Source organism: Lepidochelys kempii, chromosome 2 (assembly GCF_965140285.1).
Source record: "Lepidochelys kempii isolate rLepKem1 chromosome 2, rLepKem1.hap1, whole genome shotgun sequence".
In the NCBI taxonomy this organism is placed as follows: Eukaryota; Metazoa; Chordata; order Testudines; family Cheloniidae; genus Lepidochelys; species Lepidochelys kempii.
The window spans coordinates 179,322,291-179,341,530 of record NC_136381.1 but is presented as its reverse complement, the minus strand read 5'-3'; the positions used below and the strand labels follow the sequence as shown (position 1 = coordinate 179,341,530).

General features: G+C 38.4%; 1 protein-coding gene across 6 annotated transcripts in view; it reads right to left on the bottom strand.

The window, feature by feature from the left end:
- Positions 1 to 1,148: 1,148 nt before the first annotated feature.
- VPS41 (VPS41 subunit of HOPS complex) overlaps positions 1,149 to 19,240 on the bottom strand; it is a 172,033-nt gene continuing 153,941 nt past the window's right edge. For all 6 annotated transcript variants that reach the window (XM_073332850.1, XM_073332853.1, XM_073332854.1 and 3 more), the window contains 4 exons: positions 6,714 to 6,813; positions 5,822 to 5,866; positions 4,301 to 4,380; positions 1,149 to 2,493 (listed from right to left, as the gene is read on the bottom strand). In XM_073332850.1, coding sequence (XP_073188951.1) covers positions 2,413 to 2,493; positions 4,301 to 4,380; positions 5,822 to 5,866; positions 6,714 to 6,813 — 306 coding nt within the window. In that variant the 3' untranslated portion in view covers positions 1,149 to 2,412. The remainder of the gene's footprint in view (positions 2,494 to 4,300; positions 4,381 to 5,821; positions 5,867 to 6,713; positions 6,814 to 19,240) is intronic.

Here is a 19,240-nt window from a genome sequence, read left to right as displayed (position 1 = left end):
ACTTTTTATGGCTACTTCTCAGCCCAAACCTGATTTTTAAAAGAAAAGCACCTGGGTAGCTGAATATTTTAGACCAGTGGTTTTCAACCTTTTTTTCATTTGCAGACCCCTGAAAATTTTAGAATGAAGGTGCAGAACCCTTTGGAAATCTTAGACACACTCTGCGGACCCCCAGGGATCTGCGGACCACAGGTTGAAAATCACTGTTTTAGACATGAACCTGGGATGCATCCTATGATTTAAAAAGCTTTTCAGAAAAAATTACGTGCATGTGAGGGGCCACCCTTCACCTTACGAAGGAAGAAGGTAATGAGCTCTTTTGGGTTCAGCCAGCACTAACCTGCAAGGCTTGTTCTGCCTGGAGGGAGGAACCTTAAAAAGTAAAAGCCTGCCACAAGAAGAGACAGTAACTGGGGAAGACTGCTATGCCTCAGACACAGGTGATTAGAGGGAGAGAGATCAAGCAAGAGGGAGACAGTTGCTGCCCCAGCTGCCCCTGAGATTCCCTGTATCAGGTAGAGACCAAATGTGCCTCCCCCACAAAAAAAGGCGGGGCCACCAGGGAAGAGGTGTTGTTTAAAGAAGGACTCTAACCCTGATTAGGACAATAAAAAGCCTACAGACAATCCGGAACCAAGAGGGATGACAGATATGGGCCATGAGGCTAAGCACCTCTTTTCCCCCCTTTCTTTACTTTGTTCCTCCCTGCCCTTAGAGAAGGGGAAGAGAACTTCTTTTTGGAGAGATTCTTATACACCCCCAACAGGGGAAGGACTCTTATGTCAGAGAAAGGAAGCAACCCAAATCGTGGTCAGGTGGGGACCCAATGGGCACTTCTTATTGAATCAAAATTAGCACATTTATAGCTCTGGAACGTGAAAAGGGTGGTCCCTGAACGAAATAAAAGTGAAAGAAGCTTTGGGCTTAGAGAACATTCTGACTGAAGATCTATGCAGGGATTTAAAATTACTTGCAAAATGTACAGTATGTGTAAGTCTATAAGGTATGCATGGTCGCAAGTGGTAGCAGGCTAGCAATTCAAGTCACTGAACACTACTAAGCCTTAGGGAATTTAAGACCAAGTTGAAGTAAACAAACAACTTCTTTGCTTTAAATTATGATAAAATTCTGATCCATATGACACCATGTTGCATAATGGAACACTTACAATTTTATTTCCAATATTAATTGATACACAGCATTACTATCACCAGATGTAACAAAGCCCATTTATAATGTACCTGTAAAGCATCAACAGGGGTCAACAAAAAATGAAGCACTGATTTGTTAAATACTTTGGGCCACATCCTCAGATGATGTAAATTAGCATTGTTTCATTGATCTCAAGGGTGTGATGCCAATTTACATCAGCTGAGGAGCTGACTCTGTCACTTACGAAGGTGAAAGAAGATAGACAAGAGTGATCAGTTGAAGAGCTCATATATACTGCATGCATATTTTACATATACCAGAAAGGTGGCAATAATGCTGAAGAGGTGGTATCTATATAATTTTTTCATCTTTTGAAGATTGATCCCCCTTGGATCTATATGTTGCATGTCAACAATAAAAACCGAGCATCAGGGAAACAAGAAAAAAATCACTGCATCATTGTAAACTATAGTTATTTGACCTCCTCTCTTTTGGTTTATGATGTCACAGGAAGCTCTTGGAGATATTTTCTTGTAAAGCCCAGATGTTTTTCTATATTTGAGCAACTCAAGAGATATACCGTCGTTATAGTTTTTAAGCAACAGACTAAAGGCGCTCACTGGTAACATTTAAAAACTTTCCAGTAAAAAAAAAAAAAAAAAGAAGGATTTGCTTAACATAGTAAATATCTATACAAACGAAAGCACCATGGAGGTCATGTCTGCAAATTATATAAAATAACCAGTTTCTAACAAGATGGGTGAAAATGTAGTCACTGGAACTTATTAATAACTTATTTATTTAGGTATCAATTCAGGAAGGCCCTAACTTTAAGTATTTGAGCAGGCCCACTGAAATCAATGAGAACTACACATGCTGACCTTGCATACAAATTTCTAACTGTAGTTTCCGATTTGGTTTCAAACTGTGGTACACCTATTCTGTAATGCAATGTGCCAAGAATAATCTCCAAATTTAATTGTTTCTATTTAGGTTTATATTTTCATTACTTATTGAAGAACAAGCATATGACTGGTGAAATCTGCATTGTGTAACAAAGATATACCAGGTGAATATATATTGTTTTTGCCACTTTTCTTTCTGAAGATATAGAAGGAAATTTCAGTAAATTGGATAATTTTTAGAAATTTGTTTTAAATCACACTCAGAATTATATACAGTCTCTTAACAGCATCATCATCAATGGCTTAGTGCCACAAAACGGTTGTCATAGACATGCGTGAGAGTATATGGAGAATGCTATTTTTTCATTTCTAAGATCGCACTGCCTGGTCCTCTGTGCTTAGCACTGCAGATGTTGCAGAACTGCAATGGGGACATCTGGAAATTTAAAAGAAAGGTATGTTAGTTAGATACTAACCTATATTCTGCAACAAAACAACTATCATATGAAAATTTACCTCAGGATTTTTGGAAAGTAAATGTAAGTCACTCCATGAATTCTATAGCTCTGTAGTGAGCGCATATCTCCTGTGCACATTCACACTTATACATAGGAAGGCAGTATAACAGAATGTATTATGCATATTATAATTATGCTTGGAGCCAAGAAGCAGTATATTTCTCCTTGTCTTTGCAGGTGCTCTAAAAGACACACACATACACACACACACACATATATATAAAAACAAACATGTATTGAAGCCAAATTCTGCCTGTATGAGGATTAAATACTTATGTGAATAGCTATGTGGAACAAAAACAGCACAAATTACTTGGCATGCTGTCCTTGCTCTTTGGAAGATCTGTGCTGGTGGATCTGGCTGTGAGTAGATTTCTGAGCCACATCCCCAGATGGTGTGGATTGGTATAGCTTCATTGATTTCAAGGGAGCTAGGCTGATTTGTACTAGCTGAGGATCTGGGCCAGAGTCTCTATGTTTTGCTATCCAAATCAAACATTTTTAAACTTGTACTTTTACCCTCATATGTTCCTTATTTTTGCATTATTCTTCCTCCAATATGCCCCACTATGCCTATATGCATCAAGCAGGCTTCCTATAACTATAACCGGCACGGCACCAAACTGCAACTGCTCAGCAGAAACTCTGAGGACCAACAGCTAAACACAAGACTATTAAGACTCCTACAGTACCAATTACAATAAAGGTCAATTTTTTTTAAAACAAATCCCCGTAAAATGTTATCTACCCCTCTCTGTCCAGGACCAAATTTTCAGACTGGCTTTTGGCATCCTGGTCTTTCAGCCAAAATTTGACTATTCTTCAGATAATCTAGTTCATAGTAATTATTGCTAATAAATATTGTCTGGTCCAACACCAAATTGCAAAGAAATAATTGCTTTTAAGAGAAAAAATTAAGAGGCTTTATTATTATGGGAACACGCTAGTAAAATAAAGCTCTCTCTGATAAATACTTAAATATATAATTTTTGGTGTGCGAATATTGAGATGCCTTGTTTAGTTTGTTACATTTGCTAGAGGAAGTAGTTCTATAAAACTTTACGACAAAACAGATTTAAGTAAAAAAAAATCTTAAATTCCAATTGTTTTTCCTGTTTTATTAACTTTTGATGCTTTTATTTCTAAATCCCTGTCCAAATTTATTTATTTATTATATATAAAAGTTATTTATTGTGTTTTCACTTTACAGTCAAACAATTTAATTCAACAGATAAAGAAAAAAATTCTCAGCAGAAAAGTGAATATAAAAAAAAATTATTTAAATATTTATTCACTAAAACATGAAGATGTTTTCCCTCTAAAATCAATGAAATTAAGTTTCTTAAGAAATTGTTTTATTCTGGAATGTAATTAAATTAAAACACGTCTTAGAGAGCTGCTATAGAAAGGTTTTAAAAAATCAAATGGCTCATTCACTAAGTCTGTAAAATGCATTTCATATTCAGATTTGAGAAAAATCAAAATATTTGTCTTGTCTAAGAGTAGCATGTTTCATTTAAATTATCTGTATTTTGATTGCAGTTGGGTTAGCCACCATTCTCCTAGATACATACTGAGATACAGTCAGGAATAACTGTAATAATAATTTTATAATCCCCGACAAGCATGCGCCCTTCTCTGTGGATGGCAAAAGCAAATCATTTGTCCTTTTATCCTTGATGAAGGTGATCTCTCATATCCACAGAGATTAAGTTGGTTGCTTACTGTGCTAGGTACAGGGAGGCACTCCTTGTGAAACATATGCCTGCAATGGAACACTGTCACACTGAAGGATTTGGATGCATCTGAGGGGAAGAAAATAAATACGTTACAATGAGATAGGGAAACAAGAGAGCTGATGGTTATAATAAATTTACCTTACCTATGCAAAAGATACTGACATATGCCATTATTTATGCAGAATAATAGTAACATCTTACATTTAAGTTGCATCCTTCAGCTTAACGTATTCCAACAATTCTACAGATTATTATAGGTGGCACAGGTAGCGCTACAGTTAACACTGCCGAACACTTTCCATCATGAAATACCATTTTCTAGTGCTTATAACTTTGCTAAACTTGATACATTTGGGCTGAAATTTTCTATACTACACGTAAGGCTGATTTTTTTTTTTTTTGGGTGTAGGGAGGGAAGGTCAGCTAAAACAGTTCAACCATTTCTGAGAACAAGGTAAGGGAAAATACATTGTTTATTGTGTTTTGTTAAGAAAAATTTCTACAACTGTTTGTTGAGAAGCTCTAGCACCTCCACGGTTTGGAGCAAGGACTTGAAATTTGGCAAGGGCCTGCTCTGCAGTCAGAGATGTGTTTTTTGATGTCCCCATGAAAATTCGCCCAAGTTATAAGCCTCTGAATAATTCTTATAGCACATATACGACAAAGCCCTGGTTGGGATGATTTAGTTGGGGATTGGTCCTGCTTTGAGCAGGGGGTTGGACTAGATGACCTCCTGAGGTCTCTTCCAACCATGATATTCTAGGATTCTATGATTCTATATATTGTCCACAAATACACACAAGAATCACCTCACCAGTCATTAATATGAAGTTTTTAATGCATTAAAAACAGGCGGCCAACCATCACTGAAACATCCTCCTCCTCGTCCAGATTTTCTGCCTGCGCTAGGTTTGATGTTGGTGGAGGTGAACACAGTACAGCTACATTGTGAAGCTAGCTCATGGTCTGACAAAACCATTTCAGTTCTACTTTCTCTTCTATGCTATGTCAACATCAATTTGGCAGATGATGAAGAAAAAACAAAACTGAAATGAAAATGCTTCCTCGAATGCTCTGTGCCACTGCTCAGTAACTGTCTTTATCACTAAGAAGAAAGTAATTATTCAAATACTCAGCCATAAGTATTCTCAGTTGGAGGGCTCAGGCCAACTTATTCTATTGAATCAAGCTATAACCTTCTCATGCTGAGGAACAAGTGAAAAAAAAAAACTATACATATTTTTTGTGTTATAGCGCCCTCCCAAAATATGTATCTTTTATAAATAATGCTTTGCTGAATTTCTATTTTCAGGGCTAATCTCAGAAAATGTTTTAAAACTGCAGTCTGTTATAAGAGAAGTGAAAATATCTTAGCACTGAATGAAGCGATGTTTTTTTCAAATGCTCAGATAGTAACAGGCTTATTCCACGAACAACAATAATTTTTGATTTATATTTCCAAAAAAAGGATTCTCTCACAAGGTCTCTTTCCCACCAAATGTCTTACCTGAAGGAAGTATAGGGGAAAGACACGATTCACAGATATTCTCCTCTGTAAGAAAACAAATATTTTAAAAATAATGACAAAAAACATTTTGTTATCGTCATGCCTCAAGCAGATATGGCCCTGTCTTTACTAAAGAAATTCCAGCATTCAATGCTGCATTTTGAAGAATTATTTATTTATAATGCTCTATGCAGTCTATTAAAAATTTAAGTATGAAACAGAAGCAGCCTTATTGTCAGCATGAAAATATGCAGTAAGGTGCTCAAATTCTGTGGAGAATGGACCATTTAAACACCTAGATTGACAGTCAGATCAGAGCTGTAAACCTACAGGAAGAGCTTTGAAAGAGGTTAAAAAAATAGGGCAGTTTTTTCCCCGCGTACAGTATCCTGTGTCAGACGCTCTGATCCTCTGACTTTACAAATGTCAGGCTCTCTCGTGTTGGAATTATCATTGCATTTCCTTGATGCACAAGTTACACAACTGTTTACACAACTGCTGATTTTTTTTTTTTATCATTGGTGCTTTTGAAATCGTTTCAGGTATCTTTAAAAGCTGTGTTGTAATTTCTTGTTTAGGTTACATATTCTGATTAAGGGAACATTTGTGTAGCCGACAGGTCCCAGTAGGCAATACTTTTTATCTTGATCAGAACAGAGACAACTTGGATCAAGATAAAGTACCTGAAACTGGGACCTGTAGTTTCCAGATGCTAGCAATTCCTCATTAAAGATGAGGGCTAGCAGCATCCCATTCCATTTTCTGTAAATTAGGTATGAGGCCCAGGCCCTTGGCAAGCTTCCAATATGGTCCTTGGTTAGGCACCCATAGTTCAAAAGCAAAGAATATTGCTCAACAGTTTTGAAGGCTACTGCATTTTGTTTGTACCCACCATCCACACGGATGCCTTTCATTTGAGTTCGGTGCATTTTCTTCAATAGGGACAACGAGTCTGCAACAAGTATCTTCTTGCATCCCTCACGTAGCAAAATCTATCACAAAGTACACAACCAGATAAGATTGTGAAGTCAATTACCATACATGCAGATGGAGAAAACTGCACTCAGACCTTGTCATACATGATGAGGCCAACCTTAAAAACTTCTCATTTGACTAACAAGAAATGCCACCTCAGTACTTAAAGCATTCCCTATATCAGTGCTTCGCAAGTTCTAAACCTTGGGATTCCCTGTGAAACAAAGGCTTTTCTACACTACGGGGGGAGATCGATCTAAGTTACACAACTTAAGCTACGTGAATAACATAGCTGAGGTCGACCTACTTAGATCTACTTACTGCGGGGTCCACACTATGCAATGTCAATTGGAAACACTCTCCTGTCGACTCCCCTTGCGCTTCTCATTCAGGTGGAGTACAGGAGTCGATGGGAGACTGCAGTTGATTTAGCGGGTCTTCACTAGACCCGCTAAATTGACTGACAATTGACAGACAATTGACTGATTGCTGCACGTCGAACCCCTGGTAAGTATAGACAAGGCCTAAGAAATGTTTGATTAGCCTCTCCCAAAAAATATCTAAGCAAGCAAAATTTTTAACCATAACCAAACCACAAGCAAAGTTATGAAGTTTCAAAAGACAAACTTAATTAGAAAGGAGGGGAGGGGGTAAAAATTTTTAAATACCCACTCAATTCACTACAATGGATGAACTTGCTTATGGTAAGGTCCCAACGGAAGAAAATCTAAGGGAAAAAGGAGCTTAGGAGAGCTGGAAATTTCTCAAAGGCGCAACAGCAAACTATCCCAACATGAAGGAAAGATATGTAGAATACTAAGAGGCCACTATGGCTGCATCAGGAACTCTTTAATGACCTGCACATCAAAAAGGGGTCCTACGAAAAGTGTAAACGTAGAAAAATTTCTAAGGATGAGTATGAAAGAGTAGCACAAATAGGCAGGAACAAAATCTGAAAGGCTAAAGCACAAAATGTGTTAGACTTACCAAGGGACATAAAATGTAATAAGAGGTTGTATATTATATACATTATATATTATATATGTGAGTTGTATATCTCACATTAGCAGTGAGAGAAAGACCAATAAAAATGTAGGTCATCTACTTAGTATGGACAGAGAACTACTAATACATGACATCACGAAGGCTGAGGTGTTTAATGTCTACTTTGCTTCAGTCTTCACTAAAAATGTAAATTGTGACTAGATACTTAACACAATTAATTTTAACAAGGGGAAAGAAACATTAGGTTAAAGAGAGAAAGAATGGGTTAAAGAATATTTACATAAGTTAGATGTATTCAAGTCAGTGAAACCTGATAAAATTCACCCTAAAGGTACTTAAGAAACTAGCTGAAACAATCTTGGAACCATTAGCAATTATCTTTGAGACCTTAAGAAGGAAGGGTAAGGTGCCAGAGGACTGAAGAAGAGTTAATATAGTATTTATCTTTTAAATGTACTCATCAGCCTAAGTTCAATAGCTGGAAAGATATTGGAACAAATTATTAAACAACCAATTTGTAAGCACCTAGAGGATAAAAGCATTATAGGTAATAGCGAACATGGATTTGTCAAGAACAAATCATGCCAAAATCAACCTAATTTCCTTCTCTGAAAAGGTTACTGGCCTAATGGATGGAGGGAAGCAGTAGAGGTAGTATATCTTGGTTTTAGTAAGGCTTCTGACAGTCTCCTATGACATTCTCATAAACAAACTACAGAAATGTGGTCTAGATGAGATTACTATAAAGTAGGTGCAAAACTCCTTGAAAGACCATACTGAGAGTAGTTATCACTGGTTCACTGTCTAACTGGGGTGATGAATCTAGTGGGATCCTGCCGGGTCTGTCCTGGGTCCAATACTATTCAATATTTTCATTAATGACTAGGATTACGGAGTGGAGCACATGCTTATAAAATCTGTTGATTACTCCAAGCTGGGAGGGGTTACTAGCATTTTTTAAGACAAGATTAGAATTCAAAAACAACCTCAATAAATTGGAGAATTGGTCTGAAATCAACAAGAAGAAATTCAAGACAGAGAAGTGCAAAGTACTACAGTTAGAAAGGAACGAAAATCAAATGCTTAACTACAAAATGGGGAAAAACTGGCTTGGTGGGAGTACTGCTGAAAAGGATCTGTGAGTTATAGTGGATGACAAATGTGAGTCAACAATGTGATGCACTTGCAAAAAAGGCTAATTTCATTCTGGGGTGCAGTCACAAGAGTTTCATATGTAAGACATGGGAGGTAGTTGTCCTGCTCTACTCGGCATTCATGAGGCCTCAGCTGGAGTACTGTGGACAAACTGGAGTGCATTAGGAAAGATGTGAACAAATTGGAGAGATTCCAGAAGAGAGCTACAAAAGGATAAAAGGTTTAGAAAACCTGACCTGTGAGGAAAGGTTAAAAAAACTGGCTGTGTTTAGCCTTGAGAAAAGAAAACTGAGGGGGGACTTAACAGTTTTCAAATATGTATAAGGTTGTTATAAAGAGGATGGTGATCAATTGTTCTTTGTGAAGGTAGAACAAGAATAATGGGCTTAATCTGCAGCAAGGGAGATTTGGGTTAGATAGTAGGAAAAACTTGCTAACTATAAGCAGAGTTATATACTAGAATAGGCTTTCAGAGGAAAGTTGGGGGGTTTTAAGAACAGGTTAGACAAACACCTGTCAGAGATGGTTTAGGTATACTTGGTCCTGCCTCAGTGCAGTCGGGGTGAGGCTGGGGGGAGGGCGCTGGACTACATGACTTATTAAGGTCCCTTCCAGCCACTCTTTTCTATGCTTCTAGAATCACATTGGTCCCTTCTGGCCTTATAATCTATGAATTCAGCTCTTCTAGCTGGCAAGACAGGTTAAGTGAGCCACTCAAGATGAATGATTGAAGGTATCAGCAAGGGGACAACTCATCATTAAGGAAAATTTTCTTCGGCACGTTTGTCCACATGGATTCCCTTCTTGATGTGCACACTTCCCATGAGCACAAGATCGATTAATTTGGTCAGCAGTGTCAGCTGGAGCCATGACTGCACCCTGCATGTCCTTGCTCCCCACCCTCCTCCAAGGGCGTAAAGGGCTGAGCAAGGCCATCAACAACCTGGGTGTATTCCTGAATGATTTTGTCCTGTTGATGTAAAATGACAATGCCCTTATTACATCAAGTGTGAAGTTTAGCTTCCCCTGGGGTGGAATGAGGATTCGGAAAGAAAATGGGAGGTGAATGGATTGGTTTATATGGAACTCTGACACAACCTTGGGCAGAAACGTGAGGTGAAGTCTGAGAGCCACCTTGTCCTTATGAAACTGTATAAGGAGTACCTGTTATCTTCCCTGCCCTTTACACTGATGTAATAGTCATTAACAAAAGCCTTCATAGACAGGTGATATAAAAAACAGGTTGCTAAAGGATCAAAAGGAGGACCCATCACCTTGCTAATACTATACTGAGGTTTCCAAAGAGGAAAGGGGCTCCCACAAAGAAGGAAAAACATGAATGATGTCCTTGGGGAATCTAGCCCTGGAGCGTGGAAAAAAATAGTATGGCCCTGGATAGGAGGGTGATATGCAGATATTGCTACTAAGTGGACCCTTATGGAGCTGCTGGAAAGTCCAGATTTGTTTCAGGGCAAGTAAATAGTCCAATATTGCTGAAATTGGAGACGTCAAGAGAGAAAGCTGGTACTGACATGCCGAAATAGAGAACCTCTTCCAGTTAGCTTTGTAGATCAGTACTTGTGGTTCTAATTAACACACACTGGCACACTGTGCAGAGAAAAGGCGCATGCTGCAGAAGGTTCAGTCTCATTGCCACAGGCGGTCAGAAGGATAGTTGGGCCTGCTTGGTCCTTTAGGCCCTTGCTGGTGATGGGGAGGGCACAAGGATATCTAAGATGCAGGCACAGCCCCAGCAGACACTACTGGCCAAAAGAAACCAATCTTGTATAATTGGGGTACATGTCTTCCAAGAATGGAATCCATATGGACAATCAGTGGATGAATTTGCACTTATGCTCCAAATTTCAAGACTCAAGTTAGTATATTACCAAGATAAAGGCACCTCACTTCCATAAGAAAGACGAGTTTGCTGAGAAGGGATAATAAATCCTATTGAAAATACTGACAGCCCCATTTCAAATCTGGAAGCTGCAGGCATGCTCTGATTCAGTCAGATGAGCCAACACTTCTGAACCAGGAGCAATCACCCATACCACATGGAGAGCTGCACATTGTCTACTGCTGGCTCTCTCAGTCCTCTGCCTTTTATAATTGATAACAGAAGTCAAACCTCATGGCCCCAAGATAATCCCAAGGTGTCTTCATGCCCCAGAAAACTACTAGAAGCTGCATCATGGGGCACCTTTGTAATCACCAAGCCTGATTCCAAGCAAGAATTTGTCGTCTTCCCACAGAGAGCAGAATTCTTTCAAAATACACTACCATAAAAGCTGTAGCCTTCCCACTATCTCCCTTGCTCCTCCCACACCTCCTCACTTCTCACCCCCACAAAAAGGGGGATGGACAGGCATTTTCCTACAGTGCCCCACCACTTCCAACCAATCACTTATATCCTCCATCCTATACCCACGTTCATTACTCCTTTCCCAAGATCCTGGTCTCTCTCCTCCCAGGGGCAACTTCCTTGCCCTCATCCCAGCCAATTTGTATCTATACTTAAAACAAAAAACCCCCAAAAATCTAAAAATGGAAAGAGGAAAAAGAGAACCATCATGTTACAATGATTCCTTCTACATCCTCCAAGAAAAGGCACTTGGGAACACATTACATGTACTAAACATTTCCAAAACACTTACAACTAAGATCCTTCCAAGTTTATTTTTGTTCAAATGTCTTTCGCACTGACAAGTCATTTATACAGAAGCTTTGGGTGCCAAGAAAATTAATCAAAGCTTTAGCTTTCATATTTTCTTAGTGAAAGTCTCAGTCCTTCTGCATTTCTCTAATGCACTTCATTAGATGGACATTATTGTTCAGCAATACTGTAAAATGCAAGCCTGGAATCAATGACGTTGAATTATGTACAGTATTATTAAACAGTCCCAAACTATGCAGAACCAAGGAAGACATTTAAATTTCCACATGAAGCATGTTTATGCAAATATAACAACCCTGAATAAGTCCCAAGTTCCCATTTTTCTATACTGCGTGGATGGTTTGAAATAAATAATTTCCATGAAACCAGTTTTCAAACAGCACTCTCGGTCACAGTTTTTAGTTTGACAATCTACAAACAAAATGTGCTGTAAGAGGAGAATGATTGCACCACCACTTCTGATTATCTGTACTCAAAGAAAAAGTGAATAAACTAATCTGGAACACTCAGCTGTATAACTAATTGAAAGAATATATCATAGCAGACTGAATTACAGCTAAGTGAACAGTTTCCAAAAACTGAAATCAGACACTCATAGGTTGCAAATGAATTACAGTATGTAGGACTTCCCAAAAATTAGCTAATTATACATCTGAAGTACATTTTATTAATTCATAGACAATAAATCTCTGAACATTTTAAATTGGGCATGCCAGTGGGTGACAGTCATATTCTCAGGTACTAAATACATCAAAATATTAAATCATACAACCTCAAAACACAATGAACTGAATTCAGTTCTACAATGCATACAAAGTTAAAAACAGTAATACTAACTTTTTAATACCTGCTTTTTTCTCAGGAGACATCTGATTCTGACCCCATGGGTTCTTCCCCCTCTTCATCCAAAAAGGACCACAGTGAAAGACAAATTCCACTTAAAGTATAGAGTAGTGGCTTACACTTTTAAAATGACTTTTAAAAAATGTCTGGAGGCTTTTATGACAGAACAGCTGGATGAAACAAATTTGCAGAACAGGAGCGTTCCCCTATTTTAAATGTTAGAAGTCTTCAAGCTACCACATAGGGATGCATCCCTTATATTTCAGGTGTGTGAATGACAATGCCTTAGGAGGTCTAAACCACTATATGTAGTCCATTCTCATTGCCAGAAGCAATTATTGAAAACAGGACTTTAAAGGAGTTACATTTTACATTTGTTTATGTAATAGAAATGAGTAAAACCAATTAAATCAGAAGAAAAAAATCAAACTACTTGGGTACTTAAAAATGTAGGCCGTATATAAGTGTTGAGAAAGAGAAGCTTTAGAATAGATGAACCCGTAGACACATTTATGGCTATGGAAAACCTGTAGAAGACTCACTGTCAAACCTTATTCTGCTAATAATTCAATAGAATAGGCAAGAAAAAAATTACAGTGCAAAGAGGACCTATGTCAGAGCTCAAAATTCCACTGACACAGATTCAGGGAGTTTAAAGACTAACGGGGTAATTTAATAACGACGTACAGAAAAGAGAAGCAATGGAAAAAATGAATCTTTTAAAAGAATCATTTGCCATTATTAGGACGAAAAGGGCATATAGGTAGCCAATCTTGTCTAATGGGACCTAACTCACTAATAGTGAAATAGGGGGGAAATTTACAAAGAAATCATAAATGCAGCAGGATCAAATTCTCTTAGAAGACAAAAAATGATTGTTCCTCTGCAGCAAATGTCCCAGGAACCCTAACTTCCTTTCTAGAAAAGGGTGAAATTATTAAAAGGGAAAAAAATCAGGAGAATGAAACAAGGAGAAAAATGTGAAACTGACACAGTACCTTTCACTTTATTTAATAAATAACCTCATGAACCAAGCCCTTTGAAAATAATGAAACTTTCATCCTCTGTTTTGGTCACATTACACTGCATTTGGGCAGATACTATCAGATAATTTGATGACCAGCCACACAAACTTCCATTTAATTGATAAGGCCTGATTCAGCAAAATACATAAAGATATCCTCAAGTCCATCCCTATTCAGGAAAACACTTAAGCATGTGCTTAAATTTAAGGGCATACTTAAATGCCATGAAAATCAACGAGCACGTCCTTAAATCCTTTCCTGAATTGGGGCCTAAATGAGTTTAAATTTCTGAATGAAATCAAGGAAGAAAGAAGATCTGTCACAACAAAACACACATCATGTAGATATTGTTATCAATAGACTCAGGTAGGCTGTGTGCAAGTTGTGTGTGCCCCCTGGTGGTCACTCTAAGAATCAGCAGCTTATTTATATTGTATTTAGGACAAAATAAGAATGAGGTGGACTGAAATAAACAGAAAACATTCAACATAAATTTTCCAGATGGATTTTTAATCGGCATTCAACCAGTCATGATAGAGAACTTAAGTTCAGTCAATAGAGTTAAGAAAAAAAGGTCACAGTACCTGAGTATAGTCATCAAGTACCTGAGTAGTCAGTTATTAAAAATACTAAAAAAAATTGGTTATATATTTGATATAAATAAAAAAGATCTTAGAGTAAGGGATGTCTTCTGAGCTATCCTTCTGCTACTTGTAGAAAAAAAGGGAATATGAATTAAAATTATTTTTAAAATCAGAGGTACTATCTTAAATTTATCACAATGATGCATATGCAACATTTGCTCACTTCTGTGATTAATGTAAACTAAATTCCACTTTAGTACAACCTGAAGCTGAAGAGACTCCTATTTTATCAATGTGGAAAAAGAGATACGCTTAAACTGTGCAACAAGTGACTGAATAAGAAGAATATTTGTATTGGTCTTTTCTACATCAGAACATTTACTGAGGCAAGGACCATATTTTTGTACATTCTAAAGATAGGTCCACAAAACTTATGTCAAAATGTTCAGATATGAGTGTTTAAAGTTATGTACCTAACTTATACTTAGGCACTTGTAACTTCCACCATCATTTGTAGTAGGGAGGAAACAGACTGAAGTTTGAGAATTTTGGGTCAAGAGAGTTTGCTACAGGTACAGAGGTAAGGTTGTTTGGACTCATCAGCTGTGCAGGTCCATATTTTCAAGTGTTTGAAGTTCTTCAAAGAGTAACCTTAAACTTGAACGTCCTGAGTTTTAAACAGGGGATTTTTAATAACAAAAATGTTCTTGTACTTTTAGAATACTTACATGTTCTTCGATTTAACCAAGTGCAGGTCTGGGAATTTACAGTGTACACAAGATTTTAACCGCAATGAAATACTTTATTCCATAGGAAAATACTTGATATTGGTACTCTAATAGAATTTAAGAGTTGCTGCAATATAATAAATGACTGTGGGTTGGTTGGCAGGGAAATCCTCTATGATACAAGTGTAAGTTAGTTATTAAAGACGTGCTATCAAAATTATTCTACACACAGTCTTTAAAACTAAAGATTGTTTCTGGCTATCTGTTTTCCAAAAAGGACAAAGTTTTAAAGCAACTGAAAACAAACCAGGAATTAAAAATAGTAAATTATTGCTTTATCATCAGAATTTCAATGTAACCTGCTGTAATTTGGTGTGCCTGCCAGAGTTCTGATTGTGATTTAATTATATTTCAAATGCTGGCGGCAGGATAGCAATTTATTCTCCGTTAGATAAACCACCACTCATAGGCCTGTCACTTTTGATGCATGAGTGGACCCACTTGAATGCACAATTTTATAGCAATATAAATTAAAATGCAGTTGTGAGTGGCCTACTTGATTTATGATTTAATATTCATCTCAGTGAAGAGTTAGATTTAAAGAGTTAGATATAAAATACAAGAACTTCCAAGTTGTGGCTTTAGCCTACATTTTATTCAATTTACCACTTCTGGAAGAACCTGAAGAGCAGCTCTGTGTAAGCTCGAAAGCTTGTCTCTCTCACCAATAGAAGTTGATCCAATAAAAGATATTATCTCACTTACTTTGTCTCTCTAAAGTACTAACTAGCAAATAAATACAAGTTTTAACATACCTAACTGACTGAGTTTATTACATAAAAATGCATAAAGATGGGTAATATAGGATTGAACACTGCTGGTGGTGGAGACCATGAGGTAGGAGAGAGTTATTAAAACTAGGGCTAAATAAATAAATAAATCCCACTGTAAGTTATCACTCATTCATCTTAATCCGTAATACCAACAGTTGGAGCAGCCACTGACCTTTTCAGTATACATCATCTAAGGCTGCACAGTGTAGGCCTACACCATCACTGTCCTTAAAGTACAAAGGCCATCTGTGACTTGTTTAAATCAATGCATACATCACACTCCCATGGGTGGACCTAACTAGTGGTAAGAAGGGTGGAAAAATTTGGGAGGAATGTCTTATCAGACAAGGCTTCACTGTAGCTGAAGCAAACATCCTCTCTCAGGCTGGATGGGGAGAAAGAGGAGAGAAGTCAGCATTATTCTTCCCTTTCTGGAGGTGGGGGAGACTGTCCTTCACTCTCTTAGATGACAGACTAAAATAGAATGGAAGGATGACAGATTGTGTCATACTGAAACGAGGTGGCATTGGGCAGAAAGAGACAGGCATGTTGACAGAGAAGGAAAGACAAAACTGGAGTAGGAGATACAAAATATGGATGAGGAGGAGAAATTGGCTGAGATTTTGAAAATACTAGCGGAGAGGGAATTGAATGGGGAATGAGGATTCAAAGCAAATTAAGGAAACTCAAAGTCAGCACATCCACAAAGACTAATTTATCCTTTTTTTTTTGGCAGTCAGGCTAATATAGAGTCCTATTACCATCATAAATATACCAGAGATGCAAAGGATTATATTAGCTTATCTTTACAAAGTAGCTCAAATTAACCTATCCTCACTTTTTCCAGTACCGTACATACCGCAGTCAAGAAGAGGATTTTTCAACTTCAACACTTACAAAATATTTACGTTCATGATAAACACAAATCTTAATTATGGATACAGTGCTCAGATATTACTTCTTGCCATGTCTTTTAGCATGTGTGCGCACACAGACGCACACATGCCAGACAGACACACACACACCTACAGGTAATACAAACCTTAGTTATCCATGAAGAAGACTACCAAAAAAAATTACTACTCATTCTGCCACCACCACCAAATAATGGTGTGGTATAAAGATGCTGGCCCCCTTAGCTGTGTTCTTGACTGCCGCACAGTGAACTGCATGGCATTCAACTGATCTACCTCATCATTTAAGCATGAAGGGCTGAGTTGATCATGTTGAGATGTGAATCTGTGTTTCCAAACAAACAAAGCTGGTCAAACCCAATTCTTAGCACTTATCATGGAAAATCCCAAATATGTGTCGCCTCTGTTCAAATTGAGCGCTGCCTGTACCGATTTCTGGCAAGGTAGTTCAGGTGGGCTGATTTATATTCCATTTATGTCTGTCACTGACAGTCTTATTGTGCCACTGATGCTTTTGGTACCCCTGGCTCGCCAGCTGCGTAGTGGCATTCCTTGGTACACAGAACTTGGAATTCATTGATCTTCCATTCTTATAATATGTCCATACCAAGAAAATGATGATGAAAACAGTTCTTGGGTTTGGCTTTGGATGTGGGCATTTCCTTATCTTGTCCTGCCACTTCATATGGGGCAGCTGACTGACACAACAAGAACAAACGTCAATATGGTGTTCTTCAGCCTTGATCAGTGCCCACATCTCACTTCCACACCACAGAGTTGGTATAGGATCTGCAGGTTTGGAACAAGCAATGTCACAATGTTCCTCACACAGGTTGCTGAAAGGCCTGAAACATGGCAGCAGTTGCTGCTATATAAGCATCCACATCTTTTGAACACCCTCCAGTACTGTCTAGGGTACTGCCCAAATATTTGACAGCTGCCACCTGCTCCATTTCCTATCCAGACAGGTTAATATTAGTTGTAATCTGGAGGCTAAATTTGGTGATAATGGCCAGAAATGTAGTTTTATCTGGATTAACAACCAGACCCATGCATGCTGCTTCTTGCCTGACTGGATCAGCGATCAATTGTGGCAATCACCAAACTGCGCCAATGAGATTATGTCATTGGTGTATTCGAGATCCCAAAGCAGAATGGTGTTCAGTTCAATGCCACCAACATCTGCCTCCTCAAGCTTATCCATCAACCAATCAATGCCGATACCGAACAACAATGGTGTCAGAATATAGCGTTGCTAACCTCTCGTGCAAACAGGCAACCATGCCATGTATCTGCCACTGACTTGAACACAGCTTCCTGTTTCACTGTAGAGCTTGTCTATCAATGACATTATCTTCCCAGGGATGCTGAGATGTCTCTTCAGATCCCACAAGCTTGCTCAATGCACTGAAACAAAGGCCTGAAGGATATCTATGTAAATAGCGTTGTGCATGACTTATTAAATGCAGCTATCTTCTCAAAATGATGTCTTAAGGTAACAATCTGGTTGACAGTGGAACAACCAGATCTACAGACACACTGAGTATCCTGGACTTTGACACCAAGTGCATTGTTGATTCAATACATTAACATGGAAGTGAAGACTCTCCCTGGAACTGACAATAGCGTAATACTTCTATAGCTGCTACATTCAGCCTCATCACCCTTTTTGAACTGAGGTAGAATAACCCTCCTTCTTCCAGTCACTGGGGATGATATTAGTATGCCTGCTGGTCTGGGAGAGTCTTTGCAGTTACAGCACAATACTGTCACCTGTCTTCAGATACTTAGGAGTAATGCTACAAACTCTTGGTGTCTTCCAAGACTTCAATTTATGGACTGCGATCTAGATCTCCTTTTGGTTGAAGTAGGTGGCTCTACGGAACTTCCTGCCCCATAAGTGGAAGAGGGACTGCAAGTGGCGGACAACTAAGCAGTGTCTTGAAGTGATCTTCCCATGGAGGCAACTGTTCCAGCAGACTCTGGACGATGCTGCCATCCTGATTCATTTTATTGAACAAGCTGGTGCCACCTTCCCTGGAAGACACTGTAAAGTTGAAAGCAGGGTGAGGAGATGGTGACTGCAGCAGCCTGTTCTAAAATGGCTGAAGTGAGTCGACCATCACAATTCCTTATCTTTCGTACACGACTTGATGACTCTCTGTAGTCAAACCCATTCAGCCTTAGCTTTTACTCTCGACAAATGTCTTTGAACACCCAAACTGGAGCTTTGCTTTTTCTTTAGCTCCAGGTGGTGTGTACATTTCCTCCCTGATCCATGGATGATGTTTAAAGGGCTGAAGCCCTAGCACTGGGCTTGCGGTGGCCACTAGTGATGACTTGAAACATTGCCTTTCCCTCATCAGATGACAGAGGGAGTGAGACTTAAATCTCTCATGCTTTAGGTCAGTTCAGAACAGAAAACTGTCGGATAGCTTGGTTGCCATAAGAGCTTTGGGGAAATGGGACCAATTTTGGCCCTCTAACTCATAATCAAAGTTGGAGATGCACTTTTTGTCAGCAGAAACTGATGGATTAGAACACCTAGCTATCCCCTAATTTCAAAGATTGTGTGGGTTTGTATCAGAGCTGGTAGGGAAATCTAAAAGAATAAAGATTGACATTTTATGCTTCCAACACATACACTCCCACAAGTGCAGGAAATTCACTCATTACTCAC